At 43.7% G+C, this 25701-nt stretch overlaps 1 protein-coding gene across 3 annotated transcripts in view; it reads left to right on the top strand.

Annotated features, from left to right (window-relative positions):
• Positions 1-6459: 6459 nt before the first annotated feature.
• Clspn (claspin) overlaps positions 6460-25701 on the top strand; it is a 34913-nt gene continuing 15671 nt past the window's right edge. For 2 of the 3 annotated variants that reach the window (XM_006238864.5, XM_006238863.5), the window contains exons 1-12: positions 6460-6635; positions 8546-8642; positions 9418-9845; positions 11432-11593; positions 13860-13937; positions 14653-14725; positions 15611-15719; positions 15892-16466; positions 21727-21918; positions 23220-23446; positions 24690-24865; positions 25133-25197. In XM_006238864.5, the coding sequence (XP_006238926.1) occupies positions 6612-6635; positions 8546-8642; positions 9418-9845; positions 11432-11593; positions 13860-13937; positions 14653-14725; positions 15611-15719; positions 15892-16466; positions 21727-21918; positions 23220-23446; positions 24690-24865; positions 25133-25197 (2206 nt within the window). In that variant the 5' untranslated portion in view covers positions 6460-6611. The remainder of the gene's footprint in view (positions 6636-8545; positions 8643-9417; positions 9846-11431; positions 11594-13859; positions 13938-14652; positions 14726-15610; positions 15720-15891; positions 16467-21726; positions 21919-23219; positions 23447-24689; positions 24866-25132; positions 25198-25701) is intronic. The other variant, NM_001395082.1, reaches the window with a different exon arrangement.

Below are 25701 nucleotides of genomic sequence, written 5' to 3' on the forward strand. Positions count from 1 at the left end.
TTAATGTACCATTAAAACACTGTGATTTGCACATATACAAAATATGTATCAATATATGACATTTTATGTTGTGTATAATTTATTATACTATTTAAACAAATGCTAGGAACTAACACTTTCTCTGGGATTCTGTTACATGATGAGAAAAGGCAAGCTGATTCCTTCCTTCCTTCCCTCCTTCCTTCCCTCGTCTTTTTGTTTTGTTTTGTTCACTCACATGGAGACTCACTGAGTCTGCATGGTCCAAAAGCATCAACCTTGGCCTCGCCCATCCAGTGCTCCGTAACCCACAGCTTCGAGTGTACACTCCATCCTCAGAGAAAGGCGACTTGGCTCTAGCAGACACTCAGGCGCGATAACACTGCAGAGTGCCCGTGAGTTGGATTTGACCTTCCTGTCTCATTCGCTGTCTCCTTCCTCATCATAATCACCCAACTCTTCTCACAGTCACTCCTTGAATAGTTCCTTAAACCTCTGGGTCCTTCCTACCTCCACTCCACTTTCCCTGCCTAAATCATTCCTCTCCTCTTCCTCTCTGCCTATGTGAGTGTTTCTCACTGACATTTAACAGACTTGCCCTCCCCCACCAAATGCCAAGCACGTCTGTGTCATAATGACAGCCATGAGAAATCTCTGGTTGATACTTTAGTAAAACCATCCTTTGGGCCAAGCGTTAGTCTGTCCAGTACTATCCCTTGTTAGCTTTAACTTTCTTTTTTTTAAAAAAAAAATTATTGCAAGGCCCTGGGTTCGGTCCTCAGCTCTGGAAAATAAAAATTATTTATTTAATGTGTATGAGTACACCGTATCTGTCTTCAGACACACCAGAGGGCATCAGATCCCATTACAGATGGTTGTGAGCTACCATGTGGTTGCTGGGAATTGAACTCAGGACCTCTGGAAGAGCAGTCAGTACTCTTAACCACTGAGCCATCTCTCCAGCCCAGCTTTAACTTTCTAGATAGAATTTAGCTCTCACATATCTGAAATGGCTTAGGCATTAATTAACCTATAAAGTAGGTGCTAAAATTGAACGGGATATAGCAATATATCCTCTTCCTTCTGTGGTAAAATCCTTTTTCTCAAGCATATATACCTAGATAAGTTTCCCTGCATTGGGTAAAGCTTATATGATCAAAGTATACATATATATGATTAGCTAGTATATACACAATATATATTAATATGTATAGAATATGTGACCTATATACATTAAATATTTACATTCAAAAGCTGTAGTTTTTCTCTCTCTTTCTGTGTGTGTGTATGTGTGTGTGTGTGTGTGTGTGTGTGTAGGTGTGTGCAGGTGTGTGCAGGTGTCCATGGAAGACAAAAGAGGGTGTCAGATCGCCTAAAACTGGCGTTAAAGGCAGTTATGTGCCACCTGATGTGGGAGCTGGGGACTGAATTCGGTTCTGCAAGAGCAGCAAGTGCTCCTAACTGCTAAGCCCTCTTTCAAGCCCAGACCAATGTATATTAGTCAATCAAGTGCTGGGAACACTAATGTCTCAGTCAATCTTCTAATCTTCTTTGTAATGATATAAACCACCAGAGGAAACTGAACCCACGCAGGGCAGAGGAATTTCTATTATATGTGTTCTTGGGTAGGGAACCAGGGAAGAAATGGAGTAGTGCAGGCAATGAGTGAGTGAGACATGAGGACACAAAGAGCTGCTGAGTTAAGGTTCTCCTTGGTGCTAGGATAACAGATGTGTGCACCATCCCATTTCCGTGGCCTTGGGTGTGCCCAGCAAGCATTTTAGCTCCCCAGCTACATTTCAAATCCTCCTTTGCTTTCTCTGTCCTTCTGTCCCTATTTCTCCTTCCTCTCCTGGCCTCAAACTCACAATCTTCCTTCCATAGACCTCCTGAGTGATGAGCGAATTGTTTTCATTATTTTTAATTGGTTATTTTCTTTATTTACTTTTCAAATGTTATCCCCTTTCCCAGTTTCCCCTCCACTAACCCCTATCCCCTCCCACTGCTTCTATGAGGGTGCTCCCCCACCCACTTAACCACTCCCGCTTTGGCACCCTGCCATTCCCCCTATGCTGGGTCATCGAGACTCCGCAGGACCAAGGGGCTGGCAGGACCAAGGAGCTCCCCTCCTATTGGTGCAAGATAAGGCCATCCTCTGCTACATATGCAGCTGGAGCCATGGGTCCCTCCATGTGTACTCTTTGGTTGGTAGTTGAGTCCCTGGGAGCTTTGGGGGGTCTGGTTGGTTGATATTGCTGTTCTTCCTATGGGGATTTATTTATTTATTTTAAGTATATGAGTACACTGTAGCTGTCTTCAGATATTCCAGAAGAGTCATCGGATACCATTACAGATGGTCGTGAGTCACCATGTGGTCGCTGGGAATTGAACTCAGGACCTCTGGAAAAGCAGCCAGTGCTCTTAACCACTGAGCCATCTCTCCATTCACTCATCCCCCAACGACGAGGGAATTTTTCCTTAGTGACACGCATCCTCAGTTTTTGATGGGTAGTATCACAGTCTGTCACTGGAGTCACCTCAACTCTCACCCCTCAACATTAACCATCCAACAAGCGCTATTAATGCTGCCCCTTTTTTCCAGTCCATCTCTCTTCCATTGTGACTATCAGTGACCTAGTTCGAGGTCCCATAATCTCCCAGAGACAACTGGCCTTTCTGCCTCCAGTCTAATCCCCTTACAATTCACCTTTCACAAACGGCTGGAGTAATCTTTCTCAGGCATACGTATCTGACTATATCACTCCCCTTAGCCTTTTCTACCCTTGCTCCTCAACTGCCCCGTTTCTTCTGTTTAAATTCTGAGTAGAACATTCCAGACATTTTGTTCCTCTTGTAACTAGCAGCCTTCCTTTTGGCCCCTCCTCCAACTCTACATCCACACCCTGTGCTCAAGCCATAGTGACCTACTTTCAGTTCCCCAAACACAACATGCTTTATCAAGCCCCTGCACATACATGAGATGTGCCAGCCGGAGGGACTAATTCATCTTTGAAATTCGGTGAGTGAGTCATTTTCCCTGACTTGCCCCAGCCATAGTCTGTCACTCGCTATAGTTGCTTCTCCCTGCAGCTCTCCACGATGTCTTGCACACATTTACATATTGCATATACTTGCTTGCCTGGCGCCAACTGGCAGTGGGAGGTTCTCTGAGAACACACTGATTCTTATGTGTCTCTGCATGTTTTGTGCCTATCTTAGGCTTGAAATAGGTGCTATTGAATGGACAGGTGACTTTTTTATAAGTACTTTAGGTTGGACAAAGAGTCTCTGCACAGAAATAGCTGGTTTGCATGTTGACTTACTTTGGAGAAAGGCCCTGGTCATATTTTGCTTTTTGTATGATATTTTGATCACTCATTCAACAATTAAGCATGTACTGTGTTGCAGGTCTTGCATGGCTTTTTTTTTTTTTTTTTTTTTGGTTCTTTTTTTCGGAGCTGGGGACCGAACCCAGGCTTTTTTCTTTTTAAGATTTATTTGTTTGTTTGTTTGTTTATCTATTATATGTACACTGTAGTTATCTTCAGACACACCAGAAGAGGGCATCAGATCTCATTACAGGTGGTTGTGAGCCACCGGGTTGTTGGGAATTGAACCCAGGACCTCTGGAAGAGCATCCAGTGCTCTTAACCACTGAGCCATCTCTCCAGCCTTCTCTCTTTTTTCCCCCTTCCCCCTCTCCCCTCTCTCTCTGTTTCTACCAAAGACAAGTTTGAATAATTCTTAGGACAATCTTAGAGCGACTCTCCTACTCAAACACAACCCAAGCCTTCTGTGGCTTCAGATAAGAAGAAGAGGGGGGGGGGTTGGGGATTTGGCTCAGAGGTAGAGCGCTTGCCTAGCAAGCACAAGGCCCTGGGTTCGGTGCCCAGCTCCGAAAAAAAAAAAAGAAGAAGAAGAAGAGAGGGGGGATTGGGAAGATGCTGAAAAGACTTCGCCTGGGGATTTACAATCACTCAGAACTCCAGTTTCAGCGTGTTCGAGTCCCAGACCCCACATGCTAGAAGGAGAATACTGAGCCCTACAGGTTGTTATCGGTCCCTTACATACACACACACACACACACACACACACACACACACACACACACACACACACACACACACACACACACACACACACACACACACACACACGGTAGTTACCTCAAAAAAAAAAAGTAGAATAACATTACTGCAACCCACCACTAGGTGGCAGTGGCTCTCCATAAGTGAGGCGTCATAGGCCTAGGCCTTCAGATTAAACCAGTTCATAAATTCTACAGAATTGTAGTAAAACTGTAACATGATAGACTCTCTTTTATAAAAAGAAGAAAGAAATCTAGAGACATATCAGGGAGGGAGAGCACTTATTTAGCACGGATGAGGCCCTGGCTTTGATTCTCAACACGCAGCCACATAACCAAGAGTCAAAAATAGACTTTAGGCATCTCTTCAAACTTTTTTTAATCTTTAGCATCTGTTTTTGTTCACATCCCTGGGACAAACCATAACAGAACACTTGAGAATGGCATGGTTCCATGTTCTCATGTACTTGTAATCTCAGAATATTGATTCGTGTGTGTGTGTGTGTGTGTGTGTGTGTGTGTGGTGTGTCTGATGCATGTTAGTGCTGCATATGACATACATGTGGAGGTCAGAGGATAACTCTGAGGAGTCCCTTCCTTCCTTCCACTTTGGGTTCTAGGGATAGAACTAGCCTTGGCTCAGGGTTGTCTCGGCCACCGCCACAAGCACCTTCACCTGCTGACCCATCTTGCTGGCCTAGAACTGATTTGTAAATATTGATTCTGTGTGCTGTGCCAAGATCCAAAGTGCTAATTTTAGAAGTATAGACTAACAGGTGAAAGTAATTTTTATTTAGTTAGGTGTATATGGGTGTTTTGCTTGAATTTTGTGTCTGTACTCCACATTCATGCTCAGGGAGGCCAACAAAGGGTATTGGATGCCCTGGAACCGGAGTTACAAACAGTTGTGAACTGCCATGTTGGTGATTGGAATTGAACCAGGGTCCTCTGGAAAAGCAGACAGTGATTTTAACTTCTTAATGTCGTTCTTGTCTTTGGAAATGATGTTTTAGGCAGACGTGTAATTGGGGTAACAAAACAGGAGAAGGGGGACTTTGGAGGATGCTCTCTGTGAGCCCCGAAATCAGAAAGAGCAGGTGACAATGGGATCCCGCAGTTCCTAGCTTTTCTAAAGTCTGTTTTTCTCATCTGCCAAACTAGAGATGATCATATTACTTCTCTTACAGGCTTAAGATTAAGAAGATGATGAAAATGATGATTATAAAATGATGATTAAGATTAAGAAAATGATGATTATAAAATTCTGCCCATTGTTTCTGTCACAAACTGCATGGTTAATTAAAGTCGGTCCTCCAAATGCCGGAGGAAGTGCTACAGATGGATGCATATTTATGAATCATTGATGTATACGGTCATAGCAAAATAGATTTTTATAAAAGAAGAAGAAAAAGGTGAAAAGTGAGGATGGGACTCTCTGTACTTTGTGCAATCCTGGAGATAACTTCCAGGGCCTCACACAAGCTAAGTAAGAGCTCTACTACTGGTCTACACCCTCAGCTGAAGACCCTTAGGTGTGCAGAAATGGGCTGAGATGTGGTGAGGAAATGGAGTTGCTTTTTATCTGAATGTGTAATCAGATAAAGCTGGAAACTTTAAAGGGAAGGCCAGTCAGAGGTGACTGGTCATCCTGAGTATCCTCTGAGGTTCCAGGGATGTGAGGCTTTCCGTGCTAAACCTGGGAAAGTCCTAGGCAAACTGGACGGAGTCTGTCACCATACCAGAATAGGCGAAGGGTGGTGATAGGATAGCGAATACTCAGATCTTTCTTTCCCTGTGCCAACTGGTCTCTTTAAAATAACTTTGTAAGGAGTTTTACCACCGGCCTCACCATACAGAAGAAAAAAGGCAAGGCAGCTGGGACAATACAGTCCAGAGAGATCAGTCTTGCCTGCCCATAGAACACGGGAAAGAAAGGACAGAGAATCGACCCAAAGAGGTAAAAACATAACTCTGTTGGTTAGGATTGCTTCAGGGATGAACTGACAGAGAAAGCTTCCAATAGGATCTCAGACTCCCTTAGTTAAAAAGTCCTGTGTGGGACACGCCCAGATACCTGGGAACTTCTTCCCAGTTCACTTCCTGCATTGAAATTTCTCTCCTCTAATTGCAGACGGTACGACCCATCGAACTAAGACAAAGGTCAAAAGTCCAAGAACGCCATTAGCAAGATACCTTCTTTCCAAGTCATAGCGCCAGACCTCTTTGCACCCGAGGGCCCCCAGCCACCCCAAAGCCACTCCTAGATCTGGTTGACAAGAGTAGCTACAACCCGCCAAACCAGCCCAAATTACATTTGCCGGGCCGGCGGGAGGCGCTTCCTGATTGGCAGGGCGATAGGGGTGGGGCCTCGGAGGGAAATCCTCCCTCGGATTGGTGCAAACCAACGAGGTTGAGCGCTGTACCGCGTCTGGGCGCGAAAGCTCGAACTTCGCTGCCGGGCTGGAGACGGCGGGAGCTGTCGCTGGCAAGTCAAGGTTACTGGGGACGCGTTCTCCTGGAGCCGCGCGGTAGGGAGGCCGGAATCATGACCGGCGAGGTGGATTCTGAGGTGGGTTTAAGCTCTGGTTCGGGCTATGGAGGCCTCTCGCTGAGGGCCGGGTGGGACAGGAGACCCAGTAGGGCCGGAGCGCCGAGCCGAAAGGACTACAGTTCCCGGCGTGCACCGCTCTGAGACCACTGGACTGGGTCTGGGTTCCTCTTGAGGGTCTCCCATTAGGCTTCCCGCGCTCGGTCCTCACAGCTTATGGTTCGGTGGCACGCGCTGCTGTCCTCCCAGCTGGGTCCTCGGCTTGTTACTGCAGCGCGCCCTGCTCTTTGGCGCGTTTCCTGCCGCGCAAGCTTCTTTTACAGCATCCCCAGCAAAAAAGGCCTTGGCCAGCCTGGCCTGGAGGTTGTGGGGTGGGATTCTCTGTAAACACAGAGTGAGGGTTGTATGTAGTTGGAACTCTGGTTCTGGAAGGGACTTCTGAGGATTTCGCGCATGGGCCCGCTGTCTTTGCCCACAGTACTTCATTGGCCTGGCTCGCGCGGCGTTCTTCTAGTAGTTGACCACTCACTAGTGGAATTTGGCCATAGAAAACTTTTTCCGGGATCTGTGTTCTTTTCTGGAGTCTGCATAGGACTACAGACTTAATGGGGTACCAGAAAACATAATCACCAGACCAGAGCTTTATTTTGACATGAAGTTTTCATAATTAGATACTGAACAAAATATCAGACTTAAAAATCAAGGTTTCACCTGTCTTCTCGACTCACTAGGATCAAAAAAAAAAAGCCTTAATTACAAAAGGTGGCTGACTTCATAAGCCACACTTTTGCTCACTCTTCCTAAAAAGGAAGGAAAGAAGGAAGGAGAGAGAGAGAGAGAGAGAGAGAGAGAGAGAGAAGACGAGAACAAAACATAGAAGTAGGAGACAGAAAGGTTCTAGGGAGACAGGGAGGCAAAGTTAGACGAATGGTATGTGAGCCCAGTTTCCTGAATGATTTTGTGTGTTGTTGGGGGGAGTGGGGCATGTATGGAGAAGGAGTGGTGTGCTATAGGTCATGGATGGAAATCAGAGGACAACTTGCAGAAGTCTAATCTTCTAATCTCTCCTACCAGGCGGGTCCTGGGGATGGAAGTCAGGTTGCCAAGGTTCAAAACAAGTGTCTTTATTTATGAGCCATCCATCAGGTCCCATTGTGATAATCATGTACACACACACACACACGAAATAAATGAAGATGCAATTTTTAAAAATTAAAAAGGGGCTAGAATGATGACTCAGCAGATAAGAAAGAGCACCTGCTGCTCTTCCAGAGGACCTGGATTTGGTTCCTGTCACCCACATGGTGGCTCACAACCATCTATAATTCCAGTTCCAGGGAATCTGGTGCCCTCTTCTGACCTTCATGGGTATCAGGTATACACACTGTGCCCTTCCACCCATGCAGGAAAAGCACTCATACACATGAACAAAGTAAATCTTTTTAAAAGAAATCTTAAAAGGGGCTGGAGAGATGGCTCCATGGTTACGAGCCCTTGCTGTTCTTGCAGAGAACTCTAGATCATTGGTTCCCAAGCGTCCATATGACTGTAGTCACAGCTCTAGGAGGTCTTGTACCCCCTTTTGACTTCCACAAGCACTTCAGGAATATGGTACACAGACATATATGCAGATGAAACACCTATGCACATAAAATAAATAAATCTTCCTTTCAGTTAAAAAGCAGAAAAACCAAGTGACTCTGATTTGTGCGATTAATGTGTTTAATAAAAGTAAACGGAACTGTTCAGTTAGTATCCTGTAGCAATTAGTTTCCGTTTGCGTTTCTTTGGTTTTGGTTTTGGCCCGTGATTCTAAATGCCATCTCTCCATTTCCAGTTGCAGCCCGATGAGCCCACACTTTGTGGACCCGCATGTACTCACTCAGTTCTGTCTCCTCCTTGTTAACGTTAAGTTTATTCTCATTTTCTAGGTTAACCTGGAAGTCGGTGATCTAAAAATCCTTTCACAAGAAGAAGTAGACAGTGGACAGGGCAGCTTTGAAGCACTCGAGCTCTTTAGTGAAAGAGGTTTGTGATATATGTTATGTTAATTTTAGGAGTAGAGTATGGGGTCCTGGGCTGTGGGTGATTTCAGTTTATCTCATTATTTTCTTGATTTAATCAAACTATTAGTGCCCCAAGATTAATATTTATTTTCCATATAACAAATTAAAAAATAGCAGTACTTACATGTATTTTTTGTAATGTTTTTTTAAATCTATTTATTTATTACATACAAGTCCACTGTAGCTGTCTTCAGACACACCAGAAGAGGGCATCAGATCCCATTACAGATGGCTGTGAGCCACCATGTGGTTGCTGGGAATTGAACTCAGGACCTCTGGAAGAGCAGTCAGTGCCCTTAACCACTGAGCCATCTCTCCAGCCCCCTTACATGTATTTTTAAAGAACATCCATTCCTATTATATAACAAGGATAAATAATATGTTATTTTTTTTAGATAAAAGTAGATAAAAATGTCTAATAGTTAACTGCATTGCCTGGTTAAATGCATTCATTACAGAACATGATTTCTAACACCTGCCAGGATGATTAGAACAACTTTACACATTATAAGTGTATATAATTACATTTCTTAGCAAGAGAGGATTTGCCACAGGAAAAAAAAATTTTAAGTGTATTTTTAGATATGCTTTGCTACAGCGAGTTCTTAATGGTAGTTGTGTAATCCCACAAGGTGATATATCACATATGCAATTAAATATATTTTTAAGTAGCTAGGAAGAAGGACAAAGGGTTGGGCGACTGGGTACCTTCTTTTCAAAGACACCGTTTCCACCAGATTCTGACGAAGAGATATTTGTGAGTAAGAAGCCGAAGAGCAGGAAAGTGTTACAAGACAGCGATTCTGAGGCTGAGGACAATGCTCCAGAGAAACCCACCTACGACAGTGCGGAGGAGAATAATGAGAACTTACACTCGGGGAAGAGTCAGACGATCAAAAGCATCTCCACCGCTCTGGCTGACAGTGACGAGAGCAGCATGGAGGGAACTCCGTGTCAGGAGAGTCTTGAGACTCAAGAGACTCCTTCCTTGGAGCTGAGCCACCAGACAGCAAGCTCTGCGGACTTCACCACCGACAGAAAGCTCTCCAAAGCACTCCGCAGAGAAGGAACTGAAGGAAAAGCAAAATCCAAGAGAAGACTGGAGAAAGAGGAGAGAACAAGGGAGAAAATTAGGAGACTGAAAAAGAAGGAAACAAGATGTGAGGTATGCTGTCATTTTCTGACCTTTGAAATCGTTGCTGTTTTTGATTAGGATCTCACCCCATAGCCTTCAAAGGCCTGGAGCTTACTCTGTAGACCAGGCTGGCCTCAAACTCACAGAGATCCTCCTGCCTCTGCCTCCAGGGTGCTGGGATTAGAGGCAGTTGGCCACTACTGTCCAGCTATTTTTTTTTTTTTTTTGGTTCTTTTTTTTTCGGAGCTGGGGACCGAACCCAGGGCCTTGCGCTTCCTAGGTAAGCGCTCTACCACTGAGCTAAATCCCCAGCCCCTATTTTTTTTTTTTTTTAATGTGTATGTGTTTGTGCCTGTGCACCATGTGAATGGTGTAGGTGCCCGTGGAGGTCAGAGGTGTCATCCTCTGGAACTAGAGTTACAGGCATTTGGGAGCTACCAAGTGAAGGTCCTCAGAACTGAAACAGCAACCCAAGATCAACTTTTTAATTCCACATGTAAGCGAGAGCATGTGATGTTTCTCTTTCTGGCTTGACATAATGTCCTCTAGTTCTGTCAACACTGCTGCAAATGACACAATTTTTTTTTTTATTAATTATTTATATAAGTACACTGTAGCTGTCTTCAGACACACCAGAAGAGGGCATCACATCTCATTATAGATGGTTGTGAGCCATCATGTGGTTGCTGGGAATTGAACTCAGGTCCTCTGGAATAACAGCCAGTGCTCTTAACCACTGAGCCATTTCTCCAGCCCTTATGTTTTTTTTTTAATGGGTGAACAATATACCATTAAATATGTGTGAATATTTTATGTATCTACTTGTTGAGGTACATTCTAAAAAAATAATTAGGTTTTATTTTCCAGGTAACATAGGTTTTAATTCCTGATAATTATTTCTGCACACAAATTATAGCTTTGCATAAAGAGTGATGGTTATGTAACTTACAACTATTGATCCTCTTTGCCATTGTAGATGCATGAAGGGTGTTTGTTTCCAAATAAATGGGGTACTGGTTTCTTGGTGTGTTCTTGTAGTAGTTCTTCGTTACTGTTCCTCTGATGAAATTGACTTTGAGAGGAGAATTTTTAAAAACACATGTATCAGGGCTGGAGGGATGGCTCGGTGGTTAAGAGCACTGACTGCTCTTCCAGAGGTCCTGAGTTCAATTCCCAGCAACCACATGGTGGCTCACAACCATCTGTAATGAGATCTGATGCCCTCTTCTGGTGTGTGTTGAGGACAGATACAGTGTAATCATATATCTAAAGTAAATCTTTAAAAAAAAAAAGAAACAAGAAAACATGTATCCATCAAAAGTTCATGTATTAACTAGAAAAATTATCCTCAGATTTTATAAAGTAGTTGCTCCATAAGTATTTAGTTGACTTTTCAAGACATAATTACTGTTTGCTAAGTAACTATTGGGTAGTTATATAAAAATCACTGCTTGGGTTTCAGAGGATAAGTGTAAGTTGGGAGAATGTTCTAGATGCAGAGACAGTTGTGAGCTAATGAAAGGTGGGCTTTTTGTTCTCTGTTTCAAGTTACCATATGCTATTGTGAAATGCTGGGCTTTCAAATGATTCGATTGTGCATTTTCTTTTTTGTCTAGGAAAGTGATGCAGACCGGCCACTTAACGACAGTGGCTGTCTTCTTGAAGATAGTGATCTTTTTGAGACAGGTTTGGAGGAAGAAGATGACTCTCCACTGGAAGATGAGGAGTCATTAGAGTCAATCAGGGCGGCTGTCAAAAACAAGATGAAGAATCACAAGGCAAGTCAAGAGCCAGTAGTCTTTGCTTCGCTGTTGCATTTATTGTTATGGCTTGCCGGTTTTAAACTTAATTTTTTAAAATATTTATTTTTATGTATGTGGGTATTTTGCTTGCATTTATGTCTGTATACCACATATGCATACAGTGCCTAGGCAGGCCAGAAGAGGGCATTAGATTCCTTGGAACAGGAGTCACAGATGGTTGTAAGCTGTCTTAGGGGTGCTGGGAATGAACCTTGGTCTTTCGTACTTGGTTCTGTGGGTAAAATCGTTTGCTGTGCAAGCGTGAGGACCAAAGTTCAAATCTTCAGAACCAGGTTACAAAGCTATGTGTGGTGGTGAGCTGTAGTCCAGGACTGGGTTGCTGGGACTTGGTGATCAACCTAACCCCAGATTCAGTGAGGAGACCCTGTCTCAGAGGAGTGGGGAAGTGGGGAGGGATAAGAGAGTAGGACACCCAGTAGCCTTCTCTGGCCTCCATGTATACACCAGTGCACAAGTAAACAAATACAGCATACATGCATACACATATACACAGTAAAACCTAAACAAAAAGGAATATTTTAGTTAGGTGTCTATTGCTGTGATAGACACCATGGCCAAAAGCAAGCTGGGAAGGAAAGGGTTTATTTTAGTTTATAGTTCTAGTCCAACATGAAGGGAAGTCAGGGCAGGAGCCGAAGCAGGAGCCATGGAAGAATGCTGCTTACTAGCTTACTTTTCAGATCTCGCTCAGTCTGCCCCCCCATTCATTCATTCATTCATTCATTCATTCATTTTACATCCTAATCACTGCTCTCCCAGACCACCCCATCTCCTGCTTCCCTTCACCTCTTAGAGACACCTCCTTCCCCTGTACCCCCTACCTCAAGTCTCAGCAGGGCTAGGAACATCCTCTCCCACTAAGGCCAGACAAGGCAGCCCAGTTAGAGGAAGAGATCCCACAGACTGGTGACAGTTCCTGCTCCAGTCTTTGGGGGACTTACATTGAGCTGCACAGCTGTTACATATGTGTGGGGTGGGAGGCTGGGTCCAGCCTGTGTATGCTCTATGGTTCGTGGTTCAGTCCCTGGGATCCCCTAGGGGTCCAGGTTAGTTGACTCTGTTGGTCTTCCTGTGGAGTTCCTATCTCCTCCAGGACTCTCAATCCTTCCCCCAACTTCCATGAGCAGCCTCCCTTTTTATACAAGACCAGATCCACCTGTCCAGGGATAGCACCTCCCACACTGAGCTGGGCCTCTCCTCCGTTAAACATTAGTAAGACAGTACTCACACAGACTTGTCCTCGGACTAATCTTACAGAGGCATTTTCTCAATTAAGGTCCCCTCTTCCCTGATATGTCTAAATTCATGTCAAGTTGACAAAAACCAACCAGCAGAAAAGATTTTTCTCTCTCTGTGTTTATTTGTTTCTTTCTCTTTTTTCAATTATATTTTATGTGTTTAATTATATACACTGCATGTGTATATATATGAATACAGTGCCTATGGAAGCCAGAAAATTGGCATTGGATTCACTGGAACTTCTGTGAATTAATAATGTAGGTGTTAGGTCCTCTGCGAAAACAAGGGCTCTTATAATCCGAGTTAACATTTCCAGCCCTCTTGAAAGAGGGGTTTTTTTTTTGTTTGTTTTGTTTTGTTTTTTTTTCCCTGTTCCCTAGAACCACCAGTCAGGAAGCTCTGTGGACTTTACCACCAATAGAAAGCTCTCCAAAATACTCCATAGAGAAGGAGCTGAAGGAAAAGCAAAATCTAAGAGAAGTTCCCTAGAAGTCATTTTCCTTCTTAGGAAATATGTAAACAGAAAAATTAGGGTTATAATTCCATTTGTATCGAACCTCTATTTTATTTTATTTTATTTTTAGCACAGTAGGAAAAGTTTTTATCTGGTAATTATTAGTTTAAGAGTAGAGTAGTGTTCTTGATGTGGAAAAACCTGTGCAATAAATTATTAATAAACTTCACTTTCTTTCCTGAAAAAAAAGAGAAGAGTAGTGTGATGTAGTAAGAAACATCATTTTACCAGCCCTGGTGGTTGTGTTATCCAAGATACTTGGGAGGCAGGAGAATTGCAAGTTCAAAGCCATCCTAGGAAACTTAATGAAACCGTCTTCAGGTGAAACTTGAGGCCTGGGGATTTATCTCAGTGGCAGAATGCTTGCCTAGCATGTGCAAGGCTCTTGAGTTCTCCTTATACAACAAGAGAAAAACATCTTTTTAATCCAAGTTTAGTTTTGTCTTTAATCAGTTTGCAATCTTTTAGAAAAAGGAACCATCCCTGGAGAGTGAGACCTTTTCATTAGAAGATGAAAGTGAGTTATCCAAAGGCAGTGGGAGGAAGGTAAGGCACCCCTACCTGATATTTGTATGATCTCTTTCCACAGAAGAGTGTGAGTTTCTCCAGATGGATACTGTATCTTATTTAATTTCCTTAGTAACCAAGCTCTTTCTCTTTCTTTTTTTATTTACTTCTTTCTTTTTTAAAGATTTGCTTTATTTTTATACATATGTTTTGCCTATATGTATGTCTGTATGTCTGTCTGTGTCCTACATGTTTATTTCTATGTATATGTGTTTTGCCTTTGTGTGTCTGTATGTGTGTCTATTTTATGTGTATGTATCTTACCTGTGCACCACATGTTTCTTTTCATGTGTGTTTTGCCTGCATGTATGTCTGTGTACCACATGCATGCAGTGCCTAGTGGCCAGAAAAAGGCGTCAAAATCCCTGGACCTGGAGTTACGGACAATTGTGAGCCACCACATAGGTGTTGGGAACTGAGCCTGGGTCCTCTGAGAGAGAAGCAGGTGCTCTTAGCCACTGAGCCATCTCTGCCATCCAGTGTTTCTTTGTATACAGCAAGAACAGAAATATCATTCATTAGAATAAATTCTTTTTTCTGAGACTTGCTAATAAATACGTTCCTTATTCTTGTATTGAGTGTTTAGTGCCTAGTTTTCCTTCTCTTCCTGTTTTCTTAGAGACAACAACTCTTCAGAGTAAATATCTTTCTGGAGAACACCATTAATGTAGTTTCGCTTTGTTTTGTTTTTAAGGAAAGAAAGGCAGCAAAGTTAAGTAAAGAAGCACTAAAAAAACTGCATAGTGAGACTCAGCGTCTAGTCCGAGGTAATACAGACCATGAGATGCATCGTGGCGGGGTTTGTTTTGTTTTGTGGGTTTTTTTTGCCAGCTCATCCTGGGTGTTGGGGAGTTGGTTTGCTAACACTTATAATGTGAATTCGTATCATTTGAGTGTGATGTGAAATTTAGAGTTAAACTTGATAAATGTCCATTGTTCCCAAGCCCTTGGACCATTAATATAAACAGAAAATTTGCAGAACTGTGGTAAAGCTAAAGGGGGAACTGTTTTTTAAGATGTTTTAAATTATATGTTTGTGTATGTGTGTGGGGTGGTGTATATGAGTGTAATTGCCCAAAGATGCCAAAAGAAGTTAGATCCTCTGAGCTTGACTTATAAGCAGCTGTAAGCTGCTGACCTGAGGGGCTCTGGGAACTGAACTCTGATCCTCTGTCAGAACGTGCTCTAGTCCCTAGAGAGGAGACTGTTGTCTATGGACTGACTGCATCCGGATCCCTGTAGGAAGTTTGAAATGCATGAAATTATTTGAGATATATAGAAGATTCTGTTTGAAATGGAATCCAATAATATATATTCGTTAAAAGTATTCTGATGTATTTTGCCTGGCATATGGCCCAAGACCCTTATGGTGTTTGAAGCTGGGAGGAGTGAAAGTTTGGGGTCAACATGGATGATATAGCAAGTTCCAGGCCAGCCCATGTCACCCAGCACGTCCTTGTTTCATAACAGAAGAAACACAGAAGGCAGTTCTCTTTAGGAGCTTGCTGGGGTTTGGCTCTTGTCCTTGGTAAACGCAGGCCTGTTTTTTGTCTCATGATAGCTTCGTTTTATATTATTTGGTTAACTCAATGTGAAGTGACATTTCAGAATATGCACATGAGTATTTCCTTGTTTTGTTCCATTTTTTTTAGAATCTGCACTTAATCTTCCATATCATATGCCTGAGAGTAAAACTATTCACGATTTCTTCAAACGGAAGCCCCGGCCCAGTTGCCAGGGCAGCGCCATGGCCCTGCTGAAGTAAGAGATGCTTTCCTTGTGGTTACCGTCCTAGTGAATGTTGAGTTCCATAGCATCTGGTGTAAAGTTTACACTCCTTGGTTCCTTAGAACTGATTTAAACCATCCATTCTGTGTTGAGAGATGACTGTGTCCCAGGGAGAATCTTCAGTTTCGGCTTATGTCCCTTCTAGGTCATGTAAGTATCAGTCGGGCCACCACAAGGAAGCCATAAACCCGGCAGATGCAGCTGGAATGAGTGCCGATGACCCCAGTAAAGGTTCTGAGCAGAGAACAAGGGCAGAAAGTGCAAAGGAAACTACCATTCTCCCTGAGGTCTCAGAAGAAGCCGGGATCACTGCTGGATCAGATGAGGCTTGTGGGAAGGATCCGGTAAGAGGAGCAGAGCTGGAAATTGAGGAGACTGAGAAGTACAGTGATGGCAGACCTTCTCCTGGGGACAGATCCGTGTCACAGCAAGAATCCTCCATCTCCAGGAGCAAAGACAGTGAGAACTGTCACACTGGAGAACTCACCCAGTCCGACCCTCCTGCCTTGGAGGGAGAAGAACTGAAAACAACAGAAGAAGCAGAGGCAGGAGAGGGAGCAGCCGAGCAGAAAACTGAGTCAGCCGTGGCGCCACCTGGAAAGGCGAGACGATTCACTGTGGACCGACTTAGACAGCTAGGCGTGGATGTTTCCAGTCAGCCTCGGCTGGGTGCTGATGAAGATTCCTTCGTGATACTTGATGAACCTGAAACCAACAGAGGTAACCCTCGAAGCGGGAGATTCTCTGGGGTGGTTCCTACCTGCAACTTTTGCTGCTGTGGAAGACGGGGAGCGTGGGAGAAGCCAGCGATTGCGTGATCTTCCAGATACACTAGAAGTGGGCAGAACTCTGTTCAGTGAGGTTGGCAGAATGTCAGGGCGAGCTTTCAAGTCTTTTTTCAAATGGAAACCTGGTGATAATTAGCACACCGAGGAGGCATACCGCTGTTGGGTTATGGTATTTAGGAATTTATTTCTGCCTTTTCAACTTAAACACCTAAATTTTTCTATGACCCTGTGTCAGATCTTATTAAATCATTCCTAAAAACATTCTGTTTTTGACAGCCAGAGAGAAGCACTTTAGTCCCCTGAAATTGTCTGCAAAACTGAATTTCTTCCTCCACCCTCACTCAATAGATACTAAACTATCCGTTGCCTTTGTAAAATGCTCTACTCCTTTCTGGGTTGACAGAGCAGGGTCACCTGTAACCTTGTAAGAATCCTGTTTGCAGTCAAGGCATTCAATCACACACCCAGGTAAATCAGGCCCCTATCCTTCACTTACGATACTTTCACAGTAGGACCTGGGAAGATGGCTCACTGGTTAAGAGCACTTGTTACTCTACCAGAGGACCAGAGGGAGTTTGAATTCCAGCATCCACGTCTGATGGTTCATAACTACCTATAACCACAGCTCCAGGGACGCTGGCATTCTCATGTCTCATGTTTCTCTGTCTCAAACTCACTGTGTAGCCACAGATGACCTGGGCTTCTAAGTCACATCCCTTCCCTAGAGTATATCACAAAATGTTTAACTGAGTGTGCGGTATTTAGATACACGAGATCTCTCTGTGTAGATCAGGCTAGCCTTAAACTCCCAGTCCTCCTGCCTCTCTGCCATAATGTTAGGATTTGGTATGTGCCAGCACTCAGGCCTGGGCTCTCCAAACCATCTTAGAAAAAAGAAAGACACACTGTATGGTTCAGGCGCTATCCTAAAGGTATACTGAAATAATAGTATTCTTTATTCTCTATATTCAAATAAATAGGATAAAGAAGCATTCACATGGTGGTAACTAAAATGGTTTGCATCAAGACTGTTCAGTCAACAACAACTTGTTGACAGGTGCTGTGTCAGCCACAGGGTCTGGTGTGTAAAATACGCCTGGTGGCTTTGTTGAATAGATGGACATTGTGGACTTTGTAGAGGCGAGAGAGGGATATTTTAGATATATATTTATTTTTTAACTTTTTTTTTTTTTGAGTCAGGGTCTCACTATGTAACCTTGACTGTCCTAGAACTCATGGTGTAGATCAAGCTGGCCTCAAGCTTGCAGGGTTCCTCCACCCCTACCTCCCAAGTCCTGGAATTACAGAGCGTGCTGGAGAAGGACATTTTTAGAAAGGACAGAAAAGGCCCTGCACAGTACATATTGGGAGAAGATGGGAGTTTGATTGGAACTAGATGTACAGTTAAGGGTTATGTAACACGATTGGCATGGATTCATCAGCAGAGGACAAGAAGGAACTGCTGCCCACATCTGAGGAAACCCGTTGCTAATTGACTCTAGGAATTAAGGAATTTTCTAAGTAGTCCTGGGCTGAGGTACAGGAGGAAGACATTTTGAGGACCTACCATATTAAATACTGGTGCATTCTTTATTATCTTCTTTGATCCTTATAGCCCTGGGAGATTATTTTGCAAATGGAACTGAGGCTGTCCCCAGTCAGTTTGGGCCATTTTTCCAGCATGATACATAGCTTATATAGAACTTAGCGTGATACCTGCCACACGTTGCACACTTTGTTTTAACTCAGCATGCTTTCCAGCTGGGCGGGATAGCTCACCACTTTAATCCCAGCATTTTGGAGGCAGAGGCAGGCTGATCTCTGTGAGTCGAAGGCTTGCTTGGTCTGCATAGAGAATTCCAGGCCAACCAGGGATACAGAGTGAGACCCTGACTCAAAACTTTTTTTTTTTCTTTAAATATGATTGGCGTGAAAGTTTGGTTTCCAGACCAGTCGTTTTCACTGTATTCTATACATGACCTTGGAGTCTTTCAGGCAGTAAACCTAGACTTGGCATTTAGTTGGGTACTGTGTGTACAAGTGAGGTGCAATCCCTGTCCTCAAGGAAATGAATAATTGAGATAGGCAAGCAGACCATTATTGGACTGGACGGCAAGTAAAGTGGTCAGTTTGTGTCACTGGAGAAGATGCAGAGGAGTCCTCCAGTACAAGCCGCTTACTTGGATTGGAGATTTGGGGAAGTTTTGGCAAGAGGGGGGAGGGGAGAGAGAGAAAGTTGCAATGAGAATTTTGGTTTCTTTGAAAACACAGAAATAGTGTAAGAATGTGTTTTCATTGTAATCCCAGGTATGGGATGTGGGGCTGCTTCAGATTGTCCACAGCAGCTGACTGATCTGCCTCGTGCCCCAGCAGAGGCATGGGTTTGGCTAGCTGCAGATAGTTTCTGTGATTGTGTGACGCTTGGAATTTTGGGGACTCTTCAGAGTGTATATAAATACTAGATCCTCAAGAGGTGGTGGATTGCTGTTGGTCACAGTTTGTGAAATAGTTGTGCTGGAAGAAATAAGAAATTAGACATCCTGATGGTAGTGAAGGTCAAACCTGTTCCAAGGATCTCGACACCCCTAATCAGCAGGAGGCAGTCTAAGAACAATGTTGACCCCTTTCCCTTCTGCCCTTTATTCTCTCCTACCAAGAGATAGGGGGTTGAAGGGGTAGAAGAGGAGGGGTGGAGAAAGGTGAAGGAAAAAAGAACTCACAAAGTAACAAAAGTCTGACTATACAGAGCTCTAAAACCTGAGGAGGAGATACCAAAGCAGGGAGGGAGAGACAGCTTTTCTGGTAGAGACAACTGCAAAAGACACCGATGTTAGAAATCGTGGGTGTGCTGGCTGGCGGGGGTCAAGGTTGTAGGGTATTGATGAGAACCTAGATTCAGAAGGACTTTGGGAGGATGTCAGAGAGGTAGAGCTTCAGTTACTTTTCTAGTAAAGGACCATTGAAGTTTTTTGTTTTAAACAGGGAAATGGCTCACTCACTAATTTTAGAAAGATCAAGCTGATAACTAGCATAGCTGACACTTTGTAAGGATTTAAGATTAAAATTAGAGAGCTGGGCCTGATACCATATGCCTGTAATTCTAGACTTAGAAGGCTGAAGCAGGAGGATTATTGAAAGTTCAAGGCTACCCTGGGCTACATAGCAAGTACTAGGCTAACCAAGACCCTGTTTCAAAAACCTAAGAAACAGAAAAAAGGGTTGAAGAGATGGCTTAGTAATTAAAGGCATATGCTGCCCTTACAGAGGATCCAAGTTCAGTTCCAGCACCCACGTCTGGCAGCTCATATCCACCTGTAATTCCAACACCAGGCCATCTGATGCCTTTGGGCCTCTAGGAGCAGTAGTCATGGGCACATACACAGGCACACATACACACACGCACATAATTAAAACTTTTAAATAGATTTCAAAAAGTAGAAACAAGAAAGAAAATAATGATATAATCTTATTTTCTTTATCTCAGAGTAAATGTCCATGAGAAAAGTGAATGTAGATTAAATTCAAATATATTATTCCTATTCTTTATGAAGGCACAGGAACCTAGTGGGAATGAGAACAGTGGACCGGAGCTACGGAGCAACTTGAGTTGGGGCAGAGGCTTTTTGCTTGAAGAGCTGAGAGATACTGGGAGGGAAGGAGAGTAAGGGATGAGTAAGCCGGGCAATGAGTGCAGAGAGAGCGGCTGGCTCACCTGACTGCAGGATGGGGAGCTTGAGAGTCGTCACATTCTCTGATTATGAATGAAGACGCTCCCTCGATGTTATTTTAGGGCCTCAGTGGAATCTTCCTACTCAACTGTTTTATTTTATTAGCATCAATAGTGATCTGCCTATTTCTGTTCTCTCTGCTGGTACCACCTGTTGTGTTCAACTTTACCTCGTCACTATTAATAGGAGGCAGACTTGGGCTTTCTCTCACTGTTCTCTTGTCTGTAAGTGGATATACCATCGTTTATAGTTGGATTGTTACTGCGAGTAATTGTTAGAGGCACAATGAAAGGATTTTTGTTTCCTTCTCTGAGGAAAGTAAAGAACACATGTAGACAATATCCATACAGCCAATAACATGGATTTGAGTGCATGTTTTTAAGACAGCAACTATTGACTGGGTGTGATGGTGTGCACTTACCGTCTCGGCTCCTAGATGGTGGAGGCAGGGAGATCAATAGTTCAAGATAAGCCTGGGCAATGTGAGACCCGGTGTCTAGACATAAACAAGATCCAGCAGAAAATAAACTTTTGGTTTTATATTTTAAAATTAATCTTGCCTCTTTTAAGAGGTTATTATTTCTTTCATCTTATGGATATGTGTCTGAGTATGTGAGTGTGCACCATGTGTGTGCAGGAGGCCCTGGCAGTCAAAAGAAAGCACTGGATCCCCTGAAATGTTACAGGTTAGGGTTAGGGTTACGTTGTTAGCCACTAGGTGGGTCCTGGAAACTGAAAGAAACCCAGGTCCTCGGCAAGAACAACCAGTGCTCCTAACCACTGAGCTACCACCTCTCTAGCTCCAAATTGCACTTGATTTTTGAGACAGCATCTCACTGTGTAGCATTGGCTGGCTTGGAACTTGCTGTGTTGACCAAGATGGCCTTAAACTACAGAGTCCACCTGTCTCTTTAATCCCAAATGCTGGGATTAAAGACCTGTACCACTACAACTGGATGCACCACTACAACTGGATCCAATTAACCTTTTTAATAGCTGAAATGAAAGCAGGTTTGTTTGTTTTTTCCTACTGATTTGATACTAAAAAAGAAACTGAGGGCTGCAGAGGTCTCAGAGTAAAAGCACTTGCCACCAAGCCTCTGGGCCTGGTGATCCCCGTACCCACAAGATGAAAAGAAAGGACTAAAGCTTGTCCTGACATCCACACAGGGCCATGGCATGCATTCCTACACACACACACACACACACACACACACACACACACACACACACACACACCTAAATAAGTAATAAAAATATGCTTTTAAAAGTCTGTTTTTTAAACCAGAGAGCGAACAGTTCTAGATTACAGTGTATAATTTTTGTGCAGATCTTAGTAGCATGGGGGGTGTGGGGGGGGGTTTCTCTGTTATTTTCCTCTGTTAAGCTGGAAAACTTCTCATTCTTAACTGGAATCTTCGCTGAGCAGGGCACACTGACACGTTGGTTCTCGTTTGGGATTAGAACTGGAAGCCTTGAAGCAGCGCTTCTGGAGGCATGCTAACCCAGCAGCCAGTCCCAGGGCGCATCAGACGCTGAATGTGAACATCATCGTGAAGGACTTGGGCACTGACGGGAAGGAGGAGCTGAAGGCAGAAGTGGTGCCCGTCACTTTGGCAGCAGAGAAGCTGGAAGGAGCGAGCCACACAAAACCAGGTACTTGTCTCTACTGTGAAAAGCCTGCGTAGGAAAAGCCACAGAGCCTTTTTTCCTTGGAGACTCTGGAGATTGGACCACATGCAGCTGGAGCCATGGCTCTGTCTATGTGTACTCTTTGGGTGGTGGTTTAGCCCCTGGGAGCTCTGGCTGGATGGTATTATTATTCTTATGGTGTTGCAAGCCCCTTCAGCTCTTTCATTCCTTTCTCTAACTCTTCCAACAGGGAGCCCGTTCTCAGTTGAATGGTTTGCTGCTAGGGTTTGCCTCTGTATTTGTCATGCACTGGCAGAGCCTCTCAGGAGACAGCTATATCAGGCTCCTGTCAGCATGCACTTCTTGGCATCAGCAATAATTGTCTGGGTTTGGTGGTTACATGTCTATGGGCTGGATCCCCAGGTGGGGCAGGCCCTGAATGGCCATTCCTTCGGTCTCTGCTCCAGATTTTGTCTCCGTATCTTCTCCTGTGAATATTTTTGTTCCCCCTTAAGAAGGACTGAAGCATCTGCACTCTGGTCATCCTTCTTGAGCTTTATGTTGTCTGTGGATTGTATCTTGGGTAATCTGAACATTTGGGCTAATATCCACTTATCAGTGAGTGCATACCATGTGTGTGTTTTTTGTGATTGGGTTACCTCACTCAGGATGATATTTTCTAGTTCCATCCATTTGCCTAAGAATTTCATGAAGTCATTGTTTTTAATAGCTGAGTAGTACTCCATTGTGTAAATGCACCACATTTTCTGTATTCATTCCTCTGTTGAAGGGCATCTGGGTTCTTTCTAGCTTCTGGCTATTATAAATAAGGCTGCTATGAACATAGTGGAGCATGTGTCCTTGTTATATGTTGGAGCATCTTTTGGGTATACGCCCAGGCCATGTTATGTTTTTAACTGTTCGTCTTTATGTAAGTAAGTGTGTTACTGTTTTCCATCATGACTTCTGAGCCAGGGACTTCCAGTGGGAGACTCAGACCCAGGGCCCCTTGCTTGCTCACCATGTGATTCCTACTGAGCTACGTCCCTAGCCCTTTGAGCTAGAGACTTCTAAGGCCTCATTCCCTTCACGCCATCCATTTAACAGTTCCTTACAATCTGCTGGGTGCTGGCCTTCCCTCCCAAACTGAGATAAGTAAAAGCCTAGAGTGCTGAGGTCTATGGTTTTCCTTTTGGGTATTCAGAATAAATACAAACAGCTTTATTAAATTGCTTAAATTTGTATTAAGTCGTTTAAATTGCATGGTTATTTCTGTGCCTTGTAGTCTGTCATACCCAAAGCATGGTGCTATTCGTTTTGTTCAGGTGAAAAACTGCAGATGTTAAAAGCTAAGTTGCAGGAGGCAATGAAACTCCGAAGGCTCGAGGAGCGGCAGAAGCGCCAAGCGTTGTTTAAATTAGATAATGAAGATGGATTTGAAGAGGAGGAGGAAGAGGAAGAAATGACAGATGAGTCTGAGGAAGATGGAGAAGAGGAAGAAGAGGAGGAGGAGGAGGAGGAGGAGGAGGAGGAGGTTGGAGACATGCAGGAGGTTTGGGACAGTTATATACTTTTCTCTCTTGGCTATGATGAATAAGAGAAAAGAGTTAAGATTTACTTATTATTTGTGTGTACGAGTGGTTTACTTCAGTGCCTGCGGAGGCCAGAGAGGGTACTGGGTCCTCTGGAACTTCAGTCGTGGGTAGTTAGTTGTTAGCTGGGTGCTGGGGACTGAAACAGAGTTCTCTGGAAGAGCAGAAAGTGCTTTTCAGTGCTGCATCATCGCTCCAGCTCCCATATGTGTATATGTGTGTATGCATACATGTATACATGTATATGCATGTTTTGTATATGCATGTTTTGCCTGTGTGTGTGTGTGTGTGTGTGTGTGTGTGTGTGCCGTGTGTGCCGTGTGTGCCTCGTGGATGGATGAAAATAGCTATCTGTGTATGTACTCTAAGCTCCGCACATACAGTTCGGTTGGCATTATTGAGTGCCTGCAGTTCACAGCTGTGTGTGTCCTGTTTCTACCTGATAGTTTGTGTGTTTTAATATAGTGTTATATTGAAAATAACTTTACTAATAAGGACTTTTCTGTTTGTCATTGATTGAGATTGAAAAGCAATTGTTCTTATTTAGGCTGAGGTCTGGAATAGTTCTCAGGCAAGAGGTCTTTTTAAATCAATCCCATTCTTAGTAAAGGAGGGCATTTATGGAAGAACCCCCTGTCCCTGTCCCACAGTAGTTTTGCAGCCCAGGGAAGGTGGGTATTCATTATATGGCTGTTCAGTATGAAATGAGCTTTCTTTTCGGTTTACCCCGTGTAAAGAAAGGGAAGGGGGTGTCTGAGCTGGGCAGCACATTATAGTCTGTGCTTGCTGTGATGAGCAGTCATCCTTCCTCTAGACTGACTACTCTCTTACTGCCTTAGTAGCATGCCCATCTAATCCTCCTTCATGGAATGTGAAAAGCCCTAAAGCTAGTCAGGTGTGGTGGCACACACAGTTAATCCCAGCATCCAGGAAGCAGAGGCAGGTGGGTCTCTGTGAACTCAAGGCTGGCCTGATCTACAGAGGGAGTTCAGACTGGTCAGGGACCCAGGCCCACATAGTGAGATGCTGCGTGAGAAACAGTCAGGGGATGGCTTCCTGATTGTGCGTGGACTTAGTTTGTTTCAAGTTCACCTCTCCATGCTTGAGATGTAACCTATAACCAGGAATCCACATTTCAGCTAAGGGTGGATTTACTTTTAACATTTTTTGACTTGTATTATTTTTTTTACATGATTGGCATAGACTTCAGAATATCTTCTTGGCAGTGAAGATACAGAAACCAAAGCTGAAAAAGAAACAGATAAAGAAAACACAGACGCCAGTAGTGACGTCGGCAAACCTGTTGCCCTCTCTGTCCCCAAGCCCCTGTCCTCGGACTCCACCTTACTTCTGTTTAAGGACACCTCTTCCAAGATGGGGTAAGTTCTTCTGAGGAAAACAAAATTCTCTGGGATTTCTGAAGACATGTCCTTCTTAAAGGTGCAGGTATGTGCACACGAGTGCAGATGCCTGAGGAGGCCAGAAGAGGGCGCTGGATCCCCTGCAGCTGGGAACCAGTCTTGGGACTCTGGGAGAGCAGTGTACTCTTAACTATGAGGCCATTTCTCCAGCCCATTCTTGAATTTCTTACAAGGGAGTAGGAAGTAAGAACAGATACTCAAGCAGTTTACTGTTTTATTTTGTAGTTACTTTCCTACTGAAGAAAAATCAGAAACAGATGAACACATGGGCAAGCAGTCTGACAAACTGGGTAAGTAGTGACCCTCACGTAGAACATTTCTTTAGTTCTGATATGTAAGACCATAGTCTCACAAATGTTTCTTCCTTCCTTTTTTATTCTAGTGGCAGCATATTCTTACATGTAGCAGTGACATTATTTATGACTTGAAATATTTTTTGTGACCCATTTTTGAGCTGCTTTTATTTCTTTTTTAACATTGACTTCTTTTTACTCTATGAGCATGCGTGTTGCACCTGCGTGAATGGCTGTGCCTGCTGCTCACGAGGTTGGAAAGGGCTCCGGGTCCCACGGACCTGGACTTACACAAGGTTGTGAGGTATCATGTGGGTCCTCTGCGAGAGCAGCAAGGGCCCTTAACTGCTGAGCCAGTTCTCCAGCCCTTGGGCTAAATTTTTATAGTTGACCATGGACATACGTTTTGTTGATTGAGTGAAACATGAAATATTTCTATGCAAAGATCAAAGAAAGGTATGCACTTAGACAGAAGAGAACTCCCATGTGTCACTTAGCTCA

This window comes from Rattus norvegicus, chromosome 5, assembly GCF_036323735.1.
Source record: "Rattus norvegicus strain BN/NHsdMcwi chromosome 5, GRCr8, whole genome shotgun sequence".
NCBI classification, from domain to species: domain Eukaryota; kingdom Metazoa; phylum Chordata; class Mammalia; order Rodentia; family Muridae; genus Rattus; species Rattus norvegicus.